Raw genomic sequence first — 24,242 nt, forward strand, 5'->3', positions numbered from 1 at the left:
TGTGTTTCCTTATTTATTTTCATTTTGGATGATCTGTCCATTGGTGAAAGTGGGGTATTAAAGTCCCCTACTATGATTGTGTTACTGTCGATTTCCCCTTTTATGGCTGTTAGTATTTGCCTTATGTATTGAAGTGCTCCTATGTTGGGTACATAAATATTTACAATTGTTATATCTTCTTCTTGGATCGATCCCTTGATCATTACGTAGTGTCCTTCTTTGGCTTTTGTAATAGTCTTTGTTTTAAAGTCTGTTTTGTCTGATATGAGAATTGCTACTCCAGCTTTCTTTTGATTTTCATTTGCATGGAATATCTTTTTCCATCCCCTCACTTTCAGTATGTATGTGTCCCTAGGTCTGAAGTGGGTCTCTTGTAGACAGCATATATACGGGTCTTGTTTTTGTATCCATTCAGCCAGTCTATGTCTTTTGGTTGGAGCATTTAATCCATTTACATTTAAGGTAATTATCGATATGTATGTTCCTATTACCATTTTCTTAATTGTTTTGGGTTTATTATTGTAGGTCTTTTCCTTCTCTTGTGTTTCCTGCCTAGAGAAGTTCCTTTAGCATTTGTTGTAAAGTGGTTTGGTGGTGCTGAATTCTCTTAGCTTTTGCTTGTCTGTGAAGCTTTTGATTTCTCCATCAAATCTGAATGAGATCCTTGCTGGGTAGAGTAGTCTTGGTTGTAGGTTTTTCTCTTTCATCACTTTAAATACGTCCTGCCACTCCCTTCTGGCTTGCAGAGTTTCTGCTGAAAGATCAGCTGTTAACCTTATGGGGATTCCCTTACGTGTTACTTGTTGTTTTTCCCTTGCTGCTTTTAATATTTGTTCTTTGTATTCAATTTTTGATAGTTTGATTAATATGTGTCTTGGTGTGTTTCTCCTTGGATTTATCCTGTATGGGACTCTCTGTGCTTCCTGGACTTAACTATTTCCTTTCCCATATTAGGGAAGTTTTCAACTATAATCTCTTCAAATATTTTCTCAGTCCCTTTCTTTTTCTCTTCTTCTTCTGGGACCCCTATAATTCGAATGTTGGTGCATTTAATGTTGTCCCAGAGGTCTCTGAGACTGTCCTCAGTTCTTTTCATTCTTTTTTCTTTATTCTGCTCTGCAGTAGTTATTTCCACTATTTTATCTTCCAGGTCACTTATCCGTTCTTCTGTCTCAGTTATTCTGCTATTGATCCCTTTTAGAGAATTTTTAATTTCATTTATTGTGTTGTTCATCTCTGTTTATTTGCTGTTTAGTTCTTCTAGGTCCTTGTTAAACGTTTCTTGTATTTTCTCCGTTCTATTTCCAAGATTTTGGATCATCTTTACTATCATTATTCTGAATTCTTTTTCAGGTAGACTGCCTATTTCCTCCTCATTTGTTAGGTATGGTGGGTTTTTGCCTTGCTCCTTTATCTGCTGTGTTTTTCTCTGTCTTCTCATTTTGTTAAACTTACTGTGTTTGGGTTCTCCTTTTCACAGGCTGCAGGTTTGTAGTTCCCGTTGTTTTTGGTGTCTGTCCCCAGTGGCTAATGTTGGTTCAGAGGGTTGTGTAGGCTTCCTGATTGAGGGGACTAGTGCCTGTGTTCTGGTGGAGGAGGCTGGATCTTGTCTTTCTGGTGGGCAGGTCCACGTCTGGTTTTGTGTTTTGGGGTGTCTGTGGCCTTGTTATGATTTTAGGCAGCCTCTCTGCTAATGGGTGGGGTTGTTTTCCTGTCTTGCTAGTTGTTTGGCATGGGGCATCCTGCACTGTAACTTGCTGGTCGTTGAGTGGGGCTGGGTCTTGGCGTTGAGATGGAGATCTCTGGGAGATTTTCACTGTTTGATATTACGTGGAGCTGGGAGGTCTCTTGTGGACCAGTGTCCTGAACTTGGCTCTCCCACCTCAGTGGCACAGCCCTAACGCCTGGCTGGAGCACCAAGACCCTGTCCTCCACAGGGCTCAGAATAAAAGGGAGAAAAGAAAGAAAGAAAGAGAGAGAGAGAGGGAGGGAGGGAGGGAGGGAGGGAGGGTGGAAGAAAGAAGGTAAAATAAAATAAAATAAAGTAAAATAAAATAAAATAAAGTTATTAAAATAAAAAATAATTATTAAGAAAAAAAGTTTTTTTAAGTAGTAAAAAAAAAAAGACAGACAGAACCCTAGGACAGATGGTAAAAGCAAAGCTATACAGACAAAACCACACACAGAAGCATACACATACACACTCACAAGAAGAGAAAAAGGGGAAAAAATATATATATCGTTGCTCCCAAAGTCCACCTCCTCAGTTTGGGATGATTGGTTGTCTATTCAGGTATTCCACAGATGCAGGGTACATCAAGTTGATTGTGGAGATTTAATCCACTGCTCCTGAGGCTGCTGGGAGAAATTTCCCTTTCTCTTCTTTGTTCGCGCAGCTCCCAGGGTTCAGCTTTGGATTTGGACCCATCTCTGCGTGTAGGTCGCCTGAGGGCGTCTGTTCTTTGCTCAGACAGGACGGGGTTAAAGGATAGGCTGATTCCAGGGCTCTGGCTCACTCATGCCGGGGGTAGGGAGGCGTACGGATGCGGGGCGGGCCTGTGGCGGCAGAGGCCAGTGTGACATTGCACCAGCCTGAGGCGTGCCGTGTGTTCCCCCGGGGAAGTTGTCCCTGGATCACGGGACCCTGGCAGTGGCGGGCTGCACAGGCTCCTGGGAGGGGCGGTGTGGATAGTGACCTGTGCTCGCACACAGGCTTCTTGGTGGCGGCAGCAGCAGCCTTAGTGTCTCATGCCCGTGTCCGGGGTCCGCGCTGATAGCTGCGGCTCGCGCCCGTCTCTGGAGCTCCTTTAAGCGGCGCTCTTAGTCCCCTCTCCTCGCGCACCAGGAAACAAAGAGGCAAGAAAAAGTCTCTTGTCTCTTCGGCAGCTTCTGACTTTTTCCCTGTCTCCCTCCCGGCTAGCTGTGGCGCACTAGCCCCCTTCAGGCTGTGTGCACACCGCCAACCCCAGTCCTCTCCCCGGGATCCGACCGAAGCTGAGCCTCAGCTCCCAGCCCCCGCCCATCCCGGCGGGTGTGCAGACAAGCCTCTCGGGCTGGTGAGTGCTGCTCGGCACCGATCCTCTGTGCGGGAATCTCTCCGCTTTGCCCTCCGCACCCCTGTTGCTGCGCTCTCCTCCTTGGCTCCGAAGCTTCCCCCCTCCGCCACCCGCAGTCTCCGCCGCAAAGGGGCTTCCTAGTGTGTGGAAACCTTTCCTCCTTCACAGCTCCCTCCCACTGATGCAGGTCCCGTCCCTATTCTTTGTCTCTGTTTTTTTCTTTTTTCTTTTGCCCTAACCAGGTACGTGGGGAGTTTCTTGCCTTTTGGGAGGTCTGAGGTCTTCTTCCAGCGTTCAGTAGGTGTTCTGTAGGAGTTGTTCCACATGTAGATGTATTTCTGATGTATCTGTGGGGAGGAAGGTGATCTCTGCGTCTTACTCTTCTGCCGTCTTGAAGCTCCTCCTCTCTTTCTCTTTTTATTTTACCTCACTATAAACTCATATATTGAATTTCATATATTGACCTCATTATAGACCTATGGATTTTTTACATTCAGTGAGTTATCATCACTATTGTTTTTCTTTCTTATTAAATTGAGCTATAGTTGATTTACAATATTATATTAGTTTCAGGTGTACAACATAGTGATTCACAATCTTTTTAAGTTTTATAGTTTTTATAAAATATTGGCTATATTCCCTGTGCTGTACAATATATCCTTGTGGCTCATTTATTTTATACATAATAGTCTGTACATCTTATTCCCCTACCTCTATTCTTCCCCTCTCCCCTTCCCTCTCCCCACTGGTAACCACTGGTTTGTTCTGTATATCTATGAGTCTATTTCTTTTTTGCTATATTCACTAGTTTGTTTTATTTTTTAGATTCTACATATAAGTGATATCATACAGTATTTGTCTTTGTCTGACTTATTTCACTAAGCACAGTACCCTCCAAATACATCCATGTTATTGCAAATGGCAAAATTTCATTTTTTATGGCTAATATGCCATTGCATATATATACCACATCTTCTTTATCCATTCATCTGTTGATGGACACTTAGGTTGCTTCCATGCCTTGGCAATTGTAAATAATGCTGCTATGGACACGGTGGTGCATATATCTTTTCAAATTAATGTTTTCGGTTTTTTTCGGATATACACTCAGGAGTGGAATTGCTGGATTGTATGGTAGTTCTGTTTTTAGTTTTTTGAGGAGCCTCCATACTGGTTTCCACAGTGGCTGCACCAATTTACATTCCCACAGTGTACAAGGGTTCCCATTTCTTCACATCCCCACTGATACTTGTTGTTTGTGGTCTTTCTGATGATACCCATTCTGACAGGTGTGAGGTGATATCTCACTGTGGTTTTGATATGCATTTCTCTGATGATTAGTGATGTTGAGTGTCTTGTCCTGTGCTTGTTGGCCATCTGAATGTCTTCTTTGGAAAAATGTCTGTTCATGTCTTCTGCCTATTTTTTGATTGGGTTGTTTGGTTTTTTTTATGTTGAGTTATATGAGCTGTTTATATATTTTAGATATTAACCCCTTAATCATCATATCATTAGCAAGTATTTTCTCCCATTCAGTAGGTTGTCTTTTTGTTTATCTGTTTTTTCCTATGCTGTGCAAAAGCATTTAAGTTTGATTAGGTCCCATTTGTTTATTTTTGTTTTTGTTTCCTTTAGGAGACATATCCAAAAAATATTGCTACAATTTATGTCAAAGAGTGTTCTGCCTATATTTTCTTCTAGGAGTTTTATGGTCTTACATTTAGGTCTTAAATTCATTTTGAGTTTATTTTTGTATATGGAATGAGAAAATGTTCTAATTTCACTCCTTTACCTGTAGCTGTCCAGTTTTCCCAGGACCACTTATTGAAAAGGGTGTCTTTTCCCCATTGTATATTCTTACCTCCTTTGTTGCACATTAATTGACCATAAGTGTTTGGTTTTACTTCTGGGCTCATTATTCTGTTTCATTGATCTATGTATCTGTTTTTGTGCCAATACCATACTGTTTAGTTTTTGTTTTTTTTTTAAACTTCAGGTTTTCCTTTTTTTTTTGAATTTATTTATTTATTTATTTATTTTTAGCTGTGTTGGGTCTTCGTTTCTGTGCGAGGGCTTTCTCTAGTTGTGGCAAGCGGGGGCCACTCTACATCACGGTGCGTGGGCCTCTCACTATCACGGCCTCTCTTGTTGCGGAGCACAGGCTCCAGACGCGCAGGCTCAGTAGTTGTGGCTCACGGGCCTAGTTGCTCCGCGGCATGTGGGATCTTCCCAGACCAGGGCTCGAACCCATGTCCCCTGCATTGGCAGGCAGATTCTCAACCCCTGCGCCACCAGGGAAGCCCCCATACTGTTTTGATTACTGTAGCTTTGTGGTGCAATCTGAAGTTAGGGAGTATGATAGCTCCAGTTCTGTTCTTCTTTCTCAAGATTATTTTGGCTATTTGTGGTTTCTTGAGTTTCCATACAAATTTTAAAATTATTTGTTCTAATTCTGTGAAAAATGCCATTGGTATTTTGATAGGGATTTCATTGAGTCTGTAGGTTGCCTTGGGTATTGTGGTCATTTTAACATATACTTCTTCCAATCTATGAACACAGTACGTTTTTCCATCTGTGTCATCTTCAGGTTCTTTCATCAGTGTCTTGTTGTTTTCTGAGTACAGGTCTTTTACCTCCTTAGGTAGGTTTATTCCTAGGTATTCTATTCTTTTTGATGCTATTGTAAATGGGGTTGTTGTCTTAATTTCTCTTTCTGATAGTTTGTTGTTAGTGTATAGAAATGCAGCATATTTATGTATATTAGTTTTGTATCCTACAACTTTACCAGATTCATTGATGAGCCCTAGAAGTTTTTTGGTGGTGTCTTTAGGATTTTCTATGTATATTACCATGTCATCTGCAAACAGTGACAGTTTTACTTCTTCCTTTCCAGTTGGATTCCTTTTATTACTTTTTCTTGTGTGATTGCTGAGGCTGGGTAATCGCTATTGTTTTTAATGTTCAAATTGTCCCATTTGGCCCGTAGTAGCCTTTTTAGGGTAGCCCCTTTTGAAATGACCCAATCAGTCTTTGAGTGCTTACTTGCTTTCTGCTATAATAGACATTCCAGGCTACCTTGTACTCTCCTGCCTCAGACTTGGAATCAGACCTGGTTCTTTTTAGTGGGGAATGTATCCAGAAATCAACATATGGGTACTAGGTCTGCTCATTATTACTAAAGTGTGCTTATTACATCAAGACTCTTCAGTGGATAGAATTAGGAAATACATATGACTTTAAATAAAAGGTTCCTATTAATATTACTTACAATTCAAATTTACAGGGAGTATCTATCCTGCACCTTTTTGAATTTTGTTTTATATCTTTCCACTTGGAGTTAAAATCTTCTTTCTTAATCACTTTTAATATGTTTACTTTTTGCTTTATTGTACTATATATAAAATAGTTTCAAATTTTTTCAGTAAACTACTTAGTAATGTTTAAGATTTCTGTCCTTAGAATGTAACCCACCAAGAAAGCACAGTCAGAGTAATATGTTCAAAGACCATCTGAAATGATGGTTTTCTGTGTGGTTATGTTATTATTATGGTAAATATTTTGATTCATTTGTTTCTGCTTGTATTTAATTTTTAAGATTTAATTTTTCTTTCCTCTTTTCTCTTTTATTTTTGGTGTAATCAGCAATTATGTGGTTCAGAAATCAAAACCATAGAGTTGTCTTGCTTCCATCCTTATTCCTTCCACCCCACTCTCACCTATCCCCTTGTTGTCTTCATATTCTTGAAAATTAAACTCATTTAGTGAAGCTTCATTCTCCTAAACAGGGCCTTATTCTCTTAATTGACATTTTAAATTTTTTGTATATTAATAAGTCACTGTTTCTATGTTCAGAATTCCCCAAAAGTTATTAGGTAGTTTCTATAACATCTGGGAGAATATGACATATAACATCGACTTATGTGCTGTATAACTACTTATATACTGTAACCACAAGAAATGGGAAATTACTCTTCATCTCTTTAGTGTTTATTGACATTTTAAGCTAGCCGACACTGGCATATTTTAACAAAGCCTGTATAATCTTTGCACTGTGTAATCTTTTTCTTCACCATATAGTACTCATCTTAGAGGAAACAAAAGAACAACCAACTAAGTTATATATTAGATTCTAACCTCAACCCTGTTATTAGTGTACTTTTCAAAGAGAATGGTCATACTTGCTATCTGTCATTCATGGAAATAAATGATAAATGTGGAACAAAATGTTAGGTCTCCCCTCAAAAACAGCATATTTTGTATATATTTGTATATATATCTGTATATTCATATATAGATATATATTTTTGTGCATTCGTGTGTGTGTGTGTAAATATCAGAAAATTTCCTAAGGCTGTCATAACAAATTACCACAAGCTTAGTAACTTAAAACCACAGAAATGTATTCTCCCACAGTTCTACAGGTCAGAAGTCCAAAATCAAGGTATTGGCAGGGCCATGCTCCCTCCAAAGGTTCTGGGGGAGAATCCTCCCTTGCCTTTTCCAGCTTCTGGTATCTCCATGTGTTCCTTGGCTCGTAGCTGTACAACTCCAATCTCTGACTCCAAATTCACATGGTCTCCTCCTCTCTCTCCTCTAGGTGTCTTTTATAAGGACACTTGTCATTGGATTTAGGGCCTATCCGAATAATCCAGTATGATCTCATCTTAACTCAATTATGTCTCCAAAGACCCTTTTCCCAAATAAGGTTCCGGTGGTTAGGATAGAACATATCTTTTGGGGTGCCTCCATTCAGTCCATTAACAAGCACACACATACACACACAGTGGATTCTCATTCGCAGTAGTTATGTTCTACAAAGTCACAGTGAATACTGAACTATTTTTTCTAGGGAAAATATATATACATATCTCACATAGATTATAATCTTAAATCCTAGAAACAACCTATCCTGGTAGATTCTATTTTCTTTATTTTACAAAAGAGAAAATGATGTTCAGAAGTGTTAAGTGACTCGCCTTGAGGCACGTCATTCACAGGTGCCAGAGTTGAAATTCAAACCCTGTCCAGCTGGCCCCAGAGCCGGAGCTTCTTGCACTGCCCTGCCCTGCCCCTCCTGTCCTCATCCTCTGTCATCTCTGTAGGAGCTGAAACAAGAAAGCAGAGAGTCACCTTGTTGGACCTCAGCTGGGAACATGCATGTGTAGAGCAATTTGAATTTTTTGCTGCTCTGCATATGTCTGCAAATGACTGTGAAAGTGCTGCAATAATTGACTTGCGGGAACAAATAAATTCTAGTGAGTAGGTGTGTTTGCAAATACAGAATCAGGGAATAATGAGGATCAACTTTATATGTATGTATATATATTTTTAAAATATATTTTGTATCTAATGTAGCTTTGTGGGATGATAGATGAAACTTCTGAAAGATTACATAACTCAGTGATCTCATAGCATCATAAGTCAGTGTTAAAAATAGCATCCGTTGGGGACTTACCTGGTGGTCCAGTGGTTCAAAATCTGCCTTCCAATGCAGGGGACACAGGTTCAATCCCTGGTCGGGGAGCTAAGATCCCACATGTTGTGGGGCAACTAAGCCCACGCGCTGCAACTACTGAGCCTGCACGCTCTGGAGCCCATGCGCCACAACTAGAGAGCCTGCAAGCCTCAACCAAGACCCGATGCAGCCAAATAAATAAATATTTTTTTACAAAACAGCATCCGTTGGAATAGGGAGTTTATGGTTCTTTCTTTGGTATAAGTTATTTCACCTCTTAGTCAAATGGCTGTGACTTAACACAAAATAGTACAGTTTATTTGAAAGATTTGGGATCAATTTAGTATTAAAGTATTTGTTGAGTGTGGAATTTACTCATGCTGTACTTTTTGTTCTAGGTAGATGTGAAAGTGGACCCCAAGGATTTACGAATAGATACATTTCGAGCCAAAGGAGCAGGAGGGCAGCATGTTAATACAACTGATAGTGCTGTCAGACTTGTCCATGTCCCCACAGGTAAGCTAGTCCTTTTGCTTTTGTACTTTTAACTTTTTTTCACATCTTATAAAACTATTTGGCATTTAGAAAGAGTCTTATGTTGCTGTCTGGTTCCTTGCACAAACCCTTTAAAGGTGACACTGGGGTCATGGGTCCGAGGTCCCCAAGGTGTTCATATTCCCTTCTGTTTGGAAAAGGAACCTCCTTGGCTGTGTGTATTTAAGAGTGAGGTTCTAAAAGCTGAGTGCATGGGTGCCACTTATCCACTAATAAGTTTCAACTGAAGGGCAGACAGGTGATTAATCAGCTTTTTTATTAGAGCCCTTCGAATGTCAGCATTTGTAGATCTTTTCTCTTGGGTAGTTTTTCTCCTGAGAAGGATCCTCCTCCAGGACACCTGAGAGTAAGGTCAAGGTCTCACCATTCAGTAAGCAAACTTTTACTTAATCCTTTTTTATTCAGTTGTATGCCTGACACTTGCCTTCCTTTGCACCTATTTAGACTCAAGCCTGGAACTTTCCTTATTTAATTCTCTAAAGACTATACCTCCTGCTTCCTGCAGATTGAGGGAGGGGACTTGAAGATCTAGTTGTTATATAGACTTTCTGTATCTAGTCCCCAGACTGTCAACCCTGATTTCTGGGGTGCCTCATTAGTGCCTCCATGCCAGAGCCTGTCTGGCCCTCAGCGGGCAGATGGGCTTGGTTCTGGTCAGCATCTCGCTCTACAGGGGGTTCGACCTCACCTTCCTCCTCTCTGCTGAGTCATTTGCCATTCTTCCAGCCTCTTTTTCTTTTTTTCTTTAATTAGTTAATTAAATAAATAATTTTAAACTGAAGTATAGTTGATTAACAATGTTTTAGGTGTACAGCAATCCATCCACTTTGTCTTTATATATTGTGTTTGGAGACTACACTCATCATCTCATTTTATTTCAGATGGAGTTTGTGTTCCTGTTCTTGTTGTTTCAGTGCAATTTATAAAAAAATGTTATTGAAGTATAGTTGATGTACAATGTTGTGTTAATTTCTGCTGTGCAACAAAGTGACTCATTTATAGATATATGCGTTCTTTTTTCGTATTCTTTTCCATTATGGCTTATCACAGGATATTGAATATACTTCCCTGTACTATATAGTAGGACCTTGTTGTTTACCCATCATGTACATACTAGTTTGCATCTGCTAATCCCACACTCGCCATCCTTCCCTCCCCCCACGCCGCCACCCACTTGGCAACCACAGGTCTGTTCTCTATGTCTGTCAGTCTGTTTCTATTTTGTAGATATGTTCGTGTCTTTTTTTTTTTTTTGTAAATCACCTGGGCTTTCTTTTTTTATATATAAATCTATTTATTTTATTTATTTATTTTTGGCTGCATTGGGTCTTTGTTGCCACGTGCAGGCTTTCTGTAGTTGCGGCGAGCGGGGGCTACTCTTCGTTGCCGTGCATGGGCTTCTCATTGCGGTGGCTTCTGTTGTTGCAGGCACGGGCTCTAGGTGTGCGGGCTTCAGTAGTTGTGGCACACAGGCTCTAGAGCACAGGCTCAGTAGTTGTAGCTCATGGGCTTAGTTGCTCCATGGCATGTGGGATCTTCCTGGACCAGGGCTCGAACCCATGTCCCCTGCATTGGCAGGCGGATTCTTATCCACTGCGCCACCAGGGAAGCCCTGTGTCGTATTTTAGATTCCCCATATAAGTGATAGCATATGGTATTTGTGTTTCTCTTTCTGACTTCGCTTAGTATGATAATTTCTAGGTCCATCCATGTTGCTGCAAATGGCATTATTCATTCTTTTTTATGGCTGAGTAATATTCCATTGTATACATGCACCACATCTTCTTTATCCATTCGTCTGTCGATGGACATTTAGGTTGCTTCCATGTCTTGGCTATTGTAAATAGTGCTAATAACATAGGGTTGCATGCATCTTTTCGAATTATAGTTTTGTTTGGGTATATGCCCAGGAATGGGATTGCTGGGTCATATGACAACTCTATTTTTAGTTTTCTAAGGAATCTCCATGCTGTTTTCCATAATGGCTACACCAACTTACATTCCCACCAACAGTGTAGGAGGGTTCCCTTTTTTCCACACACTCTCTAACATTTATTATTTGTAGACACTTTTTAATGATGACCATTCTGATCAGTGTGAGATAGTTTTTGTAGTTTTGATTTTCATTTCTCTAATAGTTAGCAATGATGGGCATCTTTTCATTTGCCTATTGGACATCTGTATGTCTTTAGAGAAATGTCTGTTTAGATCTTCTGCCCATTTTTCGACTGGGTTGTTTGTTTTTTTGTTATTGAGTTGCATGAACTGTTTGTATATTTTGGAAATTAAGCCCTTGTCTGTCACATCATTTACAAATATTTTCTCCCATTCTGAGGGTTGTCTTTTTGTCTTGTTTATGGTTTTCTTTGCTGTATAGACGCCTGTAAGTTTGATTAGGTCCCATTTGTTTTTTTTTTTTTTTATTTCTATTGCCTTGGGAGACTGACCTAAGAAAACATTGGTAGGATTTATGTCAGAGTGTTTTGCCTATGATCTCTTCTAGGAGTTTTATGCTGTCATGTCTTACATTTAAGTCTTTAAGCCATTTTGAATTTATTTTTGTGTACAGTGAGAGGGTGTGTTCTAAAGTTTGGTTTTTTTTTTTATAGATTTATTTATTTATTTATTTATTTATTTTGGGCTGTGTTGGGTCTTCATTGCTGTGCACAGGCTTTCTTTAGTTGTGGCGAGCTGGGGCTACTCTTTGTTGTGGTGCGTGGGCTTCTCATTGTGGTGGCTTCTCTTGTTGCAGAGCATGGGCTCTAGGCATGCGGGCTTCAGTAGTTGTGTCTCACAGGCTCTAGAGAGCAGGCTCAGTAGTTGTGGCGCACGGGCTTAATTGCTCCACGGCATGTGGGATCTTCCCGGACCAGGGCTTGAACCCATGTCCCATGCATTGGCAGGCGGATTCTCAACCACTGCACCACCAGTGAAGCCCCTAAAGTTCTTTATTGACTTTCATTCCATAAGAAACTGTAAAAACCTAGAATTATATACATGAGCAAAATAACAGAAAACATCTAAAACAATCCGCAACAACCATTGTTGGTATATATCTTTGGTGTATATCCTTTCAAATTCTTTTCTATGCATATATAAATATATCCTTTCTCACCAAAAGTGAAGTTATAATGTTCGTAGCTTACCATAATTTACTTAAGAAATCCACAAGTTGTTGAATACTTAGTGTGTTTTACCTAAACCCTGTATTCTGTATTATAAACAGTAATAATTAGCTTAAGATGAATTAAAAATTAAAAACAAAGTAAAAGGTGACCAAATTTCTGAAAAAAATGAACTAAAATACTTTAAAACATTAGAGGATTATAAAACCACCCTGGGGACATCCCTGGTGGTCCAGTGGTTAAGAATCCGCCTTGCAATGCAAGGGACTCGGGTTTGATCCCTGGTTGGGAAACTAAGATCCCACAGGCTGTGGGGCAACTAAGCCCACGCACCACAGCTAGAGAGCCCACGTGCTGCAACTAGAGAGCCCACGTGCCACAACTAAGACCCGATGCAGCCAAAAATATAAATAAATAAATAAAATAAGTGAATTTAAAAAGTAAAATAGGGCTTCCCTGGTGGCGCAGTGGTTGAGAATCCGCCTGCCAATGCAGGGGACACGGGTTCGAGCCCTGGTCTGGGAAGATCCCACATGCCGCGGAGCGGCTGGGCCCGTGAGCCACAATTGCTGAGCCTGCGCGTCTGGAGCCTGTGCTCCGCAACAAGAGGCCGCGATAGCAAGAGGCCCACGCACCGCGATGAAGAGTGGCCCCCGCTTGCCACAACTGGAGAAAGCCCTCGCACAGAAACGAAGACCCAACACAGCCATAAATAAAATAAATAAATAAATTAAAAAAAAAAAAAAAGATGGCTAGCAGGACATCAGAGCCGTTTTAAAAAAAAAAAAAAAAGTAAAATAAAATAAAGCCTCCTTGAGAGCATAGATGGTGTCTTATTCAAAAAGAAAAAAAAAAAAACCACTACACCCTGGTCAGCCATAAATTACTAACTTTGCAAAAGTGACTGATGCTTGTATTGCCAGACTACCTTGGGCCAATTTTTTACCCACTTAGATGTGGTTCTTGGACCTAAAGAGGACTTAAGTCTTACCCACAAACCTTATTTTCAAAGCCCTTTTATAATTTTTTTTAACAACTCCAGCACCTTGTTTCAACATACTCTACCCCTCCCCCTAGTCCTCTATTCCTGAGGGAGTATTTAACGATTAAATACTCCTCTACAGAAAATGTATTAAAATAGATAATGAAGTGATTCCCTCAGGAATTACTGAGCTGGTGAGTAAGAAAAGGTCTGGCTTGAGCCACTGGATGAGAACAGTGCAGGTATATAGACAAAGTCAGTATGGGTCAGCTAATAAGAGAATTTGAAACAAATCTCATGACTGTCTGGTTATCTTGAAATGGAAACTTTCATATTCCTTTGGGTGCTGAAAAAAGGATTCCTGATTTAAGAGAGCTCCAGGCAAGTGCTTGGAAGACGTGAGCAAGTTGGTGCCCCAGCCCAAATGCATGGCTGCAATAAAGCAGTCAAGAAATAACATTAAACCAATAAGGGGGAAGAAGCCTGCTTAAAGTTATTAGCAGGTGTGATTGTAGCTTATTTAGACAGGGTGAAAACATAGTTTGAAGAGTAGAATTTTATAGAAATTTTAAAAATCTCCAGCAAAATAGTTGCTGCCTTATCAGTGCAAATGGCCTAAGCTAAGAGGGTTTTGGTTTTTGTGATGCAGAAAGGAAAGTACCTTTCACCTCTAGTGTACCTGGGAGCAGGATTGGATATAGACCTTCAGAGTGGTAGCTGCAAAGTTAAGAACACAGCCTGAAGTCTCAAGAGTCACCATTTCGGGGCTAGATTTGGGCTGGTAACTGGACTACACAGTGAGCCAAACCCACCCAAATCCAGAAGTCGACTAACCAAAACATGTGCAGTTAGATATGTTGATTAGCTGGATTTAGAACCAACACAACTGAGAAACTTTCACTATAAACCCTTCCTTTTAAAGAGTTTGGGTAGTTTCTTTTTATTGGTTTCTATATACAAAGTCTTTTTTTTCTTTTTCCTGTTTTCTGTTATTTTTTTACTTGAAGTATAGTTGGTTTTTACAATATTATATTAGTTTCAGGTGTACAACAGAGTGATTCAATACTTTTACAGATTATATTCCATTTAAAGTTATTACAAAATAATGGCTGTATTTCCCTGTACTGTACAATATACCCTTCTCATCTGAAATACCTCATTTAGACATCAGAATCTAGAGCGCTATCTAAGCAATTACCATCATAACCCAGGAATAGTTTCTAGAGTGTGCTAAATCTAAAATGTTTTTCATCCTTTTCCTGATTAACCTTTCCCCCTTTAAAATGTTCCTCAGTTCTATCTTTTTTATCAGTTTTATTGTGATATAATTGACACCTCATCTCTATTCTAATTTGATTTGTGGAGGCTCCAGTTTATCTCTGATCCCTGTTATTTTTCAGGACTTGTAGTAGAATGCCAACAAGAACGATCACAGATAAAAAATAAAGAAATAGCTTTGCGTGTGTTGAGAGCTAGACTCTACCAGCAGATTATTGAAAAAGACAAGTGTCAACAACGAAGTGTGAGAAAACTGCAGGTAAGATTTATTGAGTGAAATAACTTAATGCCTCTGTACAGAAAGCCGTCATTTTATGCAGAAAATGGAGTAAATATTCTTAATAGAATGGAAATATCTTGGAGCATAGGAAAACATGCTCATTTGTAAATAGCAATAATTTAAGACTGACTGGTTATGGCTAAAGTTGGACATGCCAGTTTGGAAATAAGTAGAGGAGATATGTGTAAACTAAAAATTGTTTCCCAGTTGTTTCCCTCCAGTTGTAGATCATAATTGTCTTTAAAGGAAATTAGTGTAAAAGACAATTCTCTGGAAATTAAGAGATTTTTCAGATTTTTAATTTAAAAACCTATGCTTTTATTATTGTATAACTTTATTTTTTTTCCTACATTTAAAAAAAATATTTATTTATTTGGTTGCACCAGGTCTTAGTTGCGGCACATGGGCTCCTTAGTTGTGGCAGGTGGGCTCCTTAGTTGCGGCATGCATGTGGGATCTAGTTCCCTAACCAGGGATCAAACCCAGGCCCCCTGCATTGGGAGCGTGGAGTCTTATCCACTGCGCCACCAGGGAAGTCCCTATTATTGTATAACTTTATGTGGGATCAAAAATATATGGCACTGCAAAAAACTGGTAATACTGACTGCTTCTGATGCAGTCTGGGAACCAGGAGTAGAAGAGAGATTAATTTTTTGCTATATACCCTTTTGTACTTTTTGAATTTTGTACTATATACATTTGTATTATTATTTATACAAATATATAAATAGATAAGTTTTAAGCAAAATGAATAAATGTCATTGTTTTAAGTAAACAAAGGGTTGTATGATTTTAAACTCTAAAAAGGTAAACTTTCTCTTTGAGAGAAATTGGAAGAGACAGTGGAACCCAGAAATAACTGCTTTTGTGTTATTTGCAGGTAGTTATACTACAGTAAATTTGGAAGATTTTTGCGGCCTGTTAGGAAAATTAATTGTATAAAACTAAACATTAATTATTCTTTTCACCTAGATGTCCTAGTCTTTCACACTTTTTCCCTTCTCATTTCCCTTACCCACATTCTAACTTGCAAGTAGTAAAAGTGACAGGATAATTTATTAATCCTCTATCTGTGGTAATCCCAGTCTGTGGCCCAGCATCAGTATACACATTTGCAGATAGGAATGCTCATTTACAAAGCGTTACTTCTTGGCAGCTAAGTGATAACATAAACACTGTCAGCTCTGCCACATTTGATTTAATAAAAGACATTGGGTTTTACTTGCCATTTGACATTTGGGCATCACATGTTTCACACAGTAATTTTCAAAGTAAGTATTCAAGATCGGCCTTACGCAGATTGTGGGCATATGTGTCGTCTTCAGTGGTCTGGTTTGAAAGGCCAGAAATGACCTCCGTGTCTCCCAGTTAACTTGTCCATCTGTGTGAAATTTTTTAGTAGATATTTCTGACGCTTAGCAGTTTTTCTTCAGCTAATATATACAGTAGCTTTTATATGGAAGGCATTATGCCAGGTTCTCAACCCTGGTTCCACTTACCACCTAGAGAGCTTTGTAGATGTCTAGGCCCCATCCCCAGAGATTCTGATATAATTGATCTGGGTGGGATCCTAGGCATAACTGTGGTGCCTTGGGATAGCAGTTTCCAAACCTGGCTGGTTGCAGAATGGATGGCCTGGGGACTGTTTTAAAACTACATAATCCACGATTCAGTATATCTTAGGTTAGGTTTTCATTTCAAATGAATCTTTCATTTAAAAACATTCCTCTGGTGAGCAGCCATACTTAGGACTTTAGTTTCGTATTGTTTGCTTTAGAAAGTAAGTTATAGCAATCTTTTTCTTTTATCTTAAAAAGGGAAAGTGAGATACCTGTAACTTACATAATACTGTAGCAACTATGCTGCAATAAAAATAAATAATAAAATAAATTTTAAAATAAAAAGTGAAATAGATAACTAATAAGAACCTGCTATATAAAAATAAATAAATAAATAAAATGAAATTCAAAAATTCAAAAAAAAAGGTAAAAAATGAAAATAAAAAATAAAATAAAAAGTGAAAGTGAGTGAGAGAGGGTGTTGTGTGCATTGTATGTGGGGGGAGGGAGGGCAGATGAGCAGACTAGGAATACAAATAACCACAGCAAAAGGCAAAATGGTGCGCGGTGAAGAAGATTCCAAGTGCATGGGGTTTCGAAGGAGGAAGATAACATATTTCACATTGGGACCGGGAAAGACAGAGATGGTAGGAGAGTGTTAAGGAAGGGCAGGCACCCCTTGAGATGCGGTTTTAGCAGAGTTAACAGACTTGCACATAATTGTGATATGGTATAATAAGTGGCATTATAGAGGTTCATATAATTTTCAGAAATGATGCTGGGAAAGTTGGCCACATTATGAAGTACCTTGAATACTGAGTTGAGTTGTGTCTGCTTAGTAGACAAGAAGGAGCCAAAGAAGGAAATTTATCAGAAAGCTAGGCTTTAGGAAAACTAAGCAGGGCAACACAGTGTAAGCAGAGAAATGGAAGATTCATCAGGAGAGTTTTACAGGCGTGTAATGAAAGTAACGAGCCCTTGAATGATAGATAGTAGAAATGGAAAGGGCAGGATAGAATAAAAGACCCTTGAAACCACTGGAATTGGGCAGTTAGAGAATGGGATGAGCTGAAGTTCCTTTCACGGTCTATATCAAAGCCTGGCAGATAGTAAGCTCCCGTGAAATGTTTGTTAAAGTGTAGGGTGTCAGGTTTCCTACTTAGATCAAAGGGAACATTGTAGGGTCATTTATAGAAACCAGCAGGAAGAACTGACTGAGATAGAAAGATAGTTTGGTTTTAAATATGTGGAGTTTGAGGTACCAAAGAGACATTAATTCTTTTTTTTTTCTTTAATTTTTATTTATTTATTTATGGCTGCGTTGGGTCTTCGTTTCTGTGCAAGGGCTTTCTCTAGTTGTGGCAAGCGGGGGCCACTCTTCATCGCAGTGCGCGGGCCTCTCACTATCGCGGCCTCTCTTGTTGCGGAGCACAGGCTCCAGACGCGCAGGCTCAGTAATTGTGGCTCATGGGCCTAGTTGCTCCGCGGCATGTGGGATCCTCCCAGACCAGGGCCCGAACCCGTGTCCCCTGCATTGGCAGGCAGATTCTCAACCACTGCGCCACCAGGGAAGCCTGACATTAATTCTTATAACTAAGCTTTACAGACCTGTAGTCCTAATAAGTTCCGCCCATTCTTATTCCTTGTCACTTTGTATATATGAATTTAGAAAAGATTTAAACTGTTAAAATAGAAAAGTCATTTACAAGCACTTTTCCTGTTGTAATAAAAGTAATTATAAAGTTAAAATATGAATTGCTTTTTGTTATGGCACAGGTGGGAACAAGAGCCCAGTCAGAGAGAATTCGGACATATAATTTCACCCAGGATAGAGTCACTGACCACAGGATAGCATATGAAGTTCGTAATATTAAGGTAATATCAGTGAGTATGCTTTATGTGCCTTTGATTTTCAAAGAAAGTATAGTCAAATTCTAGAGAGTAATCTCTGAAATACTACCACGTAATTTAAAAACATTGAGATAGTTTATATCAGTACCCCAAATTTGCAAACACTTTTATTAGTTTGCTAGTAAGAAATATGGTCTTTATGCCAGTATGAAACAGCTATCTTTTAAATTCCAAATTCTTTGTTATGTAATCACAATGTATTAATGTATTTTCAGTACATGTCTATCAGTTTTCTATTACTGATTACCAAATTACTGCAAATTTAGTGGCTTACAGTGATGCCTATTTATTATCTCACAGTTACTGTAGGTCAGAAAGCCAGGCACGACAGAGCTGGGTTCTCTGCTCTGGGTCTCACAAAGCTGAAAGGTGCTGGCCAGGCTGCATGCCTTCCTAGAGCTTGGAGTCCTCGTCCAGGCTCAGGTGGTTGTCGGCAGAATTCCATCTCCTTGAGCTGTAGGAGTGAAGCCTCCATTTTCTTGCTGGTCATCAGCTGGGTGCTGCTCTCAGCTCCCAAAGACTGACCACAGTTGCTTGCTGTCTAGTCCCCTCCGTGTGCCCTCTCCCATTGAATCTCTTGCAGGAATGGCCTTCTTAAGGGCTCACCTGTTTAGGTCAGGCCCACCTGGATACCCTTCCTTTTGATTAACTCAGAGTCAACTCATTAGCCATCTAATCACTGGAGTGATAGTCCATCATATTCACAGCTCCGCCTGCACTTAAGGGAGGGAATTTTGCAAGGTGTGTACACCAGGGGGCATCTTAGAATTCTGCCTACCACAATGTGTATCATTATATTCAGGTGTTACAATGATTCTGTTGGGGGGAAAAGACCCTGTCAGTTTGGTTTGAACATTCACCTAACTGAATCCCATGTCGTCGGGATCACTGACAGTAATACATTAATGGTGAAGCACAGAAAAAATTTTTTTCCTTCCATTGAAGGGGAAAGTGAACTGGTTCCCATAAAGGACATTGTGGACAAGGCAGAAGGGAGAAGGTTTTGATCCTTGTCCTTGGTGCTGTGTGATACCTCGGGCTTCTTTCACTTGATTCTGTCTCATTCTGCACACAAAATTAAAGTCCTAGTTTTACAGAGGAAATGTCTGTGTTTTTAACATATTTAGAAATTTCTGTGTATCTTTTGCCACTTCCTCTGTCTTTGCAGCAATTTAAAGCTGTCTTGCATAAGAACATCATAGCCTTGTTGAAAAAGAAAATATTTACTAGCTTCCCTTTCCTCAGGAAACACACAGTAATAACCAAACATGTTTGGCCATACTGTTCTAATTACACCATAGTCTTTCAGTTGTTTTTCTCGTGGTGGTGATGGTTTTTCATGAGACAGCCACATTCTCATGACCAGTAATACTTTTCAGAATAGCACATAGGTGCTCAGCATAGTATTCAGTCATGAAACAGAGGCAGATTAACTGGCTTTTATAGTTATAAAATATCTGACTTTGGCCTAAATACTAACATGTTGTTACTAACTAAACTAGCATGGCAGACTCAGAAAGAGTAAGGACAATCATACTGGTATGCTCTACGAATCACTAAGCAACTTATTGGAAAGAAAGAAAATGCTCCATATTAGTGAAGGGGAAAAGTTTGAAAATGGTATAAAAAAAATGTTGCAGTGAAACATTAAAATCTGTATGCAGGACAGGAAAGAGACTAGTCGGACTGAATAATTTAGGAACTGAAGAGTTGCAGATGAGGCCAGAAAAGTGATGAAGGCCTTAACTCCAGGGTAGCCACCACAGGACAGAATGGAAGGAGTGGAGAGGAAAGAAAGTGGGTGCCTGTGGGACTCTGCTCAGCTCTCCTCCCTTATTCTAGAACCTGGCCTTCTCCCTACTCTGTCAGTTTGGTTTGAACTTTCACCTAACTAAATCCCATGTCGTCGGGATCACTGACAGTAATACGTTAATGACGTATTACATATTAATAACATAATACCTGGCCTTCTCCCTACTCCGTCCACATAGTTCCTGACGGAGCTGCTATGTTCCTACATGATCGTGATTTTGACCCAAGACAATAATTGATTTGTTGGAGGGGGGGGGAATCCAAACAAGCCCCAGTCAATGAGTTTCTTCCCAGGATTTTTAAACTAGAGACAAAGATGCTCATTCTCTTGGTGGATGAAGCTGAAATACGTAAAGCTTACAAGAGGTCAGAAGCCACATTTCCAGCCATGGGGAGAAAGCAGTCTTCAGTGAGAGAAGAATGAAGCTGATATACTGAAAGGAGCAAAAATGGGAGAACTGGATGCAAAGAATCCTGATGATATGAATCCCCACATTCATTTATTCCTGAGGCCCCGCTTCATTCCCAGGGTGGTGGCAGCCGCCTTGTGCATTCGTGCCCTTGGGTTCTCTGAGGTCACTCAGGATGCTTATTATGAACTCCCTTGTAGCTAACTTTATTTGTATTTGTATTTATCTAGATCATAAGCGCGGACTACCATGTAATATATTATCTTGTATTTTTATTCTGTTTCCCAAAGTTCTTGTGCAGATTCCTTAGCATCAGCCTATCTCCTGCCCTGTATTCCAGTTACACTGGAAATTTGCCCTTGTCCTGGGCTTTCAGTGTATTTTGTTTCCGTACCTTTCTTCATATTTATTCTTTTGACTGAAATGCTCTGTTTGTCTCTATTTGGAGAAATACTGTTCTCTTTTTAAGACCTAATTCAAATTTTTCTTCCTTTATTTTTTAATTTCTTGCACTGTATTATGTTTTTGTGTTACCTAGGTCTCCCACTAGATTGTGAGCTTCTGAAAGCTGGGAACTACAGCTCCTTCATCTTTTTTTTTTTTTTTTTTTTTTTTTAATTTTTGGCTGCATCGGGTCTTCATTGCTGCGTGCGGGCTTTCTCTAGTTGCCGCGAGCGGGGGCTACTCTTCGTTGCGGCGCACGGGCTTCTCATTGCGGTGGCTTCTCGTTGCAGAGCACGGGCCCTAGGCACATGGGCTTCAGTAGTTGTAGCACGCAGGCTCAGTAGTTGTGGCTCATGGGCCCTAGAGCGCCGGCTCAGTAGTTGTGGCGCATGGGCTTAGTTGCTCTTTGGCATGTGGGATCTTCCCGGACCAGGGATCAAACCCATGTCCCCTTGCATTGGCAGGTGGATTCTTAACCACTGCACCACGAGGGAAGCCCCAGCTCCTTCATCTTTGATGTTTGTATCGCTAGCACTCTGGTTAATCCAATTGAACTCTAAATGTGATGTGATTATCAATAAGAGTAATAATCCTTTTAACATAATTTCCAGATGATGAAATCACGTTGGCAATAGTCATAATAATTTGAGCTTACAGGCACACTAATTTTATAAGCAATTTTCATATTATGTTCAAAATGGTATAAATCTTAATTTTAAAATTTCATCATAGTGCTCTTGCTTTCTGTTTAATTTTAAAGTTTAATCGACATTTTACTATATGCTGGTGTTTTGTGGAATACAAAGATAGTAAGGCATATCTTTTCCCCTACAGTTTAATTTGAAAGAGAAATGTGTACACTTAACCTGAAATTTAACTTCCAGACCATTCAAGAAAGACTAAATATAAGATTAGTTCATGCCTACATCTAAACTTTAAATGTTCTATGTTCCAGATGCCAACATTAAAATATTTCTATTAAGCCAATGTCTGGGTTTTTAGCATTTCCAAAATAGGAGGCTGTGCTAATTCACTAATCCCAACAACTCTATTACACAGAACCTTTATAACACAAGAAAGGTACTTGAAGTCATTATTTTACTCGTTTCTCAGAGAGAAACTTCAGGGAAGTCTTAACTGAAACAGTTTCCACCCAATGGAATTACTTGGAGGTTAACACGAGAGAGGTTTTTCCTCAATTTTTTATTTTGAAATGTCAAGCACACATGTTTAAAGACTAGTCCATATATACCCTATACCTAGATGCAACAGTTGTGAACATTTTGTTATGTTTGCCTTCTCTTTCTCCTCCACTTCCCGTTTCTCTCTATAGATACACCTGTGTTGCTACTGAACCATTGAAAAGCAAGTTGCAGACCTCAAGACACTTGTCCCCGAAATATTTCAGTATAAATATTTTTCAGTTACACAGGACTTCTAGATTTTAAAACCACTGTATTTCTAATTTAAGAAAAAACAGAACTATTATAAACCACTTACGGATTAAATAATTTGAATTTGGACGGTTGGCTAATTTAAAAATGCTAATTTAAACAATTTAAGAATGAGTTTAATTCCATTTACTCTTTTGGATTCACGTTTTACATTAAAAGGCAAAATTAACTAGGGATCCTCCCAAGTTAGCAATTGTGTTCCTTATATTGTGGATTAGTAATCCTTTGTTGCTATTAAATAATGACTTTAAAGAAATGAAATAAATGTATGCTTAATTCTTTGTTTTGTTCCTCCTTTATTTCTAGTAATCAGGTTTTCATAGTAACTCTCTTTCACCAGGAATTTTTATGTGGGGAGAAGTGCCTGGATCAGCTAATTCAGAGATTGCTTCAATCAGCGGATGAAGAAACCATTAATGAATTTTTGGATGAAAACCTTAAATCAGCAAAATAAATACTGATTTATAATTTATTATTATATAAATGAAATGGACCTATGTCAAGAAGCAGACCGAGGTAGGGAAATCTTTATGAAAGTTGATAAAGAGCAGCTAAAAATACATGGTACTCACAAAAATATTTTTTAATGAATCCAGTCACATTTCTTGACCTAAGTTTATTTAGGTTTCCTGTAAAGTACAATCCAGCTCTTCAAGTAGAAACAAAGCATGCATTGTTGAAAAGAGAAATAAAGTATTGAGAATTGACTATGTGATGTAGGACAGATCACTTGTTCTCTTTATACGCCTTTTTTTAACCATCTATAAATTAATTTAAACACATTTCACGTCTGTTACTTCAGGACTTGGCCTGTGGTAAAATTTAGTGATATAAATTTATAAACTTGTTTATAAACTCCTATTTAAAGACAAAGTACTATTAATCATGTTAAAGTTAGGACCTAAACTGCTACTTTTAAATAAAAAAGTAAAAGTTGTGAAGAATATGAGTTGATAACAATGAGCATCTCTAGGATACAGATGGTAGAGCTCTTGGAGAGCTGAATGAACTCTGTAGTGTACAAACTACAAGTCAATATTTAAAGCAGACTCTCTGCTTGGATTCTATTTCTTATTGTTCTTTGACTTAACACACATCAACAGATGTGGTGTAATATGAGTAATTCACTGAGGTCGGTTTTGTGCCGTGATATATAAAACCTAGTCCTTAACCTTACAGAACTTCCAACTGAGCGGGGAGCCAAAATGTAAGTCACCAACTCTAATTCGGAGTGGCATGCTGTATTTAGTAATTTTTCTCGGGAAGTTTCTTGAGTAAAAATGAGAGCGGTTGTTATTTTAGACAGTTCCTCAGAGAGGAACTGTATGCCAGGAAAGACTAATTAAAATAGAGTTTTAAGACCAATTGAATTATTTGGAGGTAAAGATGAGAGAAACTTTTTCCCATATTTTTATTTTGAAAATTTTCAAGCACACAGAAAAGTTTTTAAAATAATTTTTAAGAAACAGTTCAATGAATATCTTATCGTCTAGATTCAACCGTTGTTAATATTTTGCCACATTTGCTTTTTTTCTTTCTCTGTACAAACACACACACACACCGTGGTTGCTGGACTATTTAAAAGTTAGTTGCAGATCTTATAACACTACTCCTAAATATTTCATCACAGCCTAGGAAAAAGGACATTCTCATACAAAATTATAACTCCATTATCACACCAATTGTATCTCAATAATAATAATATAATAATTATATAATATCTAATAGCTATTACATATCAAAATTTCTTCAGTTATCCCCAAAATGTCTTTTTTTAGCTGTTTTTGTTTGTTTTGTCCAATCCAGGATCCAACCAAGACTCACACATTACATTTGCCAGTATCTCTTTAGTTTTTGGATTAATCCCCCAAGGGTTTTTCCATATGACATTGACCTTTTGAAGAGCCCCACAAGGTTGTTT

The 24,242-nt window shown here is 38.9% G+C and overlaps 1 protein-coding gene across 5 annotated transcripts in view; it reads left to right on the forward strand.

Annotated features, from left to right (window-relative positions):
- MTRF1 (mitochondrial translation release factor 1) overlaps positions 1-23,717 on the forward strand; it is a 59,410-nt gene extending 35,693 nt beyond the window's left edge. For 2 of the 5 annotated variants that reach the window (XM_036831281.1, XM_036831280.1), the window contains exons 10-13: positions 8,910-9,027; positions 14,574-14,710; positions 18,067-18,174; positions 22,662-23,715. In XM_036831281.1, the coding sequence (XP_036687176.1) occupies positions 8,910-9,027; positions 14,574-14,710; positions 18,067-18,174; positions 22,662-22,775 (477 nt within the window). In that variant the 3' untranslated portion in view covers positions 22,776-23,715. Of the gene's footprint in view, positions 1-8,909; positions 9,028-14,573; positions 14,711-18,066; positions 18,175-22,661 lie in introns of all 5 variants that reach the window. The other 3 variants (XM_036831282.1, XM_036831283.1, XM_036831285.1) reach the window with 3 other exon arrangements.
- The last annotated feature ends 525 nt before the right edge of the window (positions 23,718-24,242 follow it).

Source organism: Balaenoptera musculus, chromosome 18 (genome assembly GCF_009873245.2).
Source record: "Balaenoptera musculus isolate JJ_BM4_2016_0621 chromosome 18, mBalMus1.pri.v3, whole genome shotgun sequence".
NCBI lineage: Eukaryota > Metazoa > Chordata > Mammalia > Artiodactyla > Balaenopteridae > Balaenoptera > Balaenoptera musculus.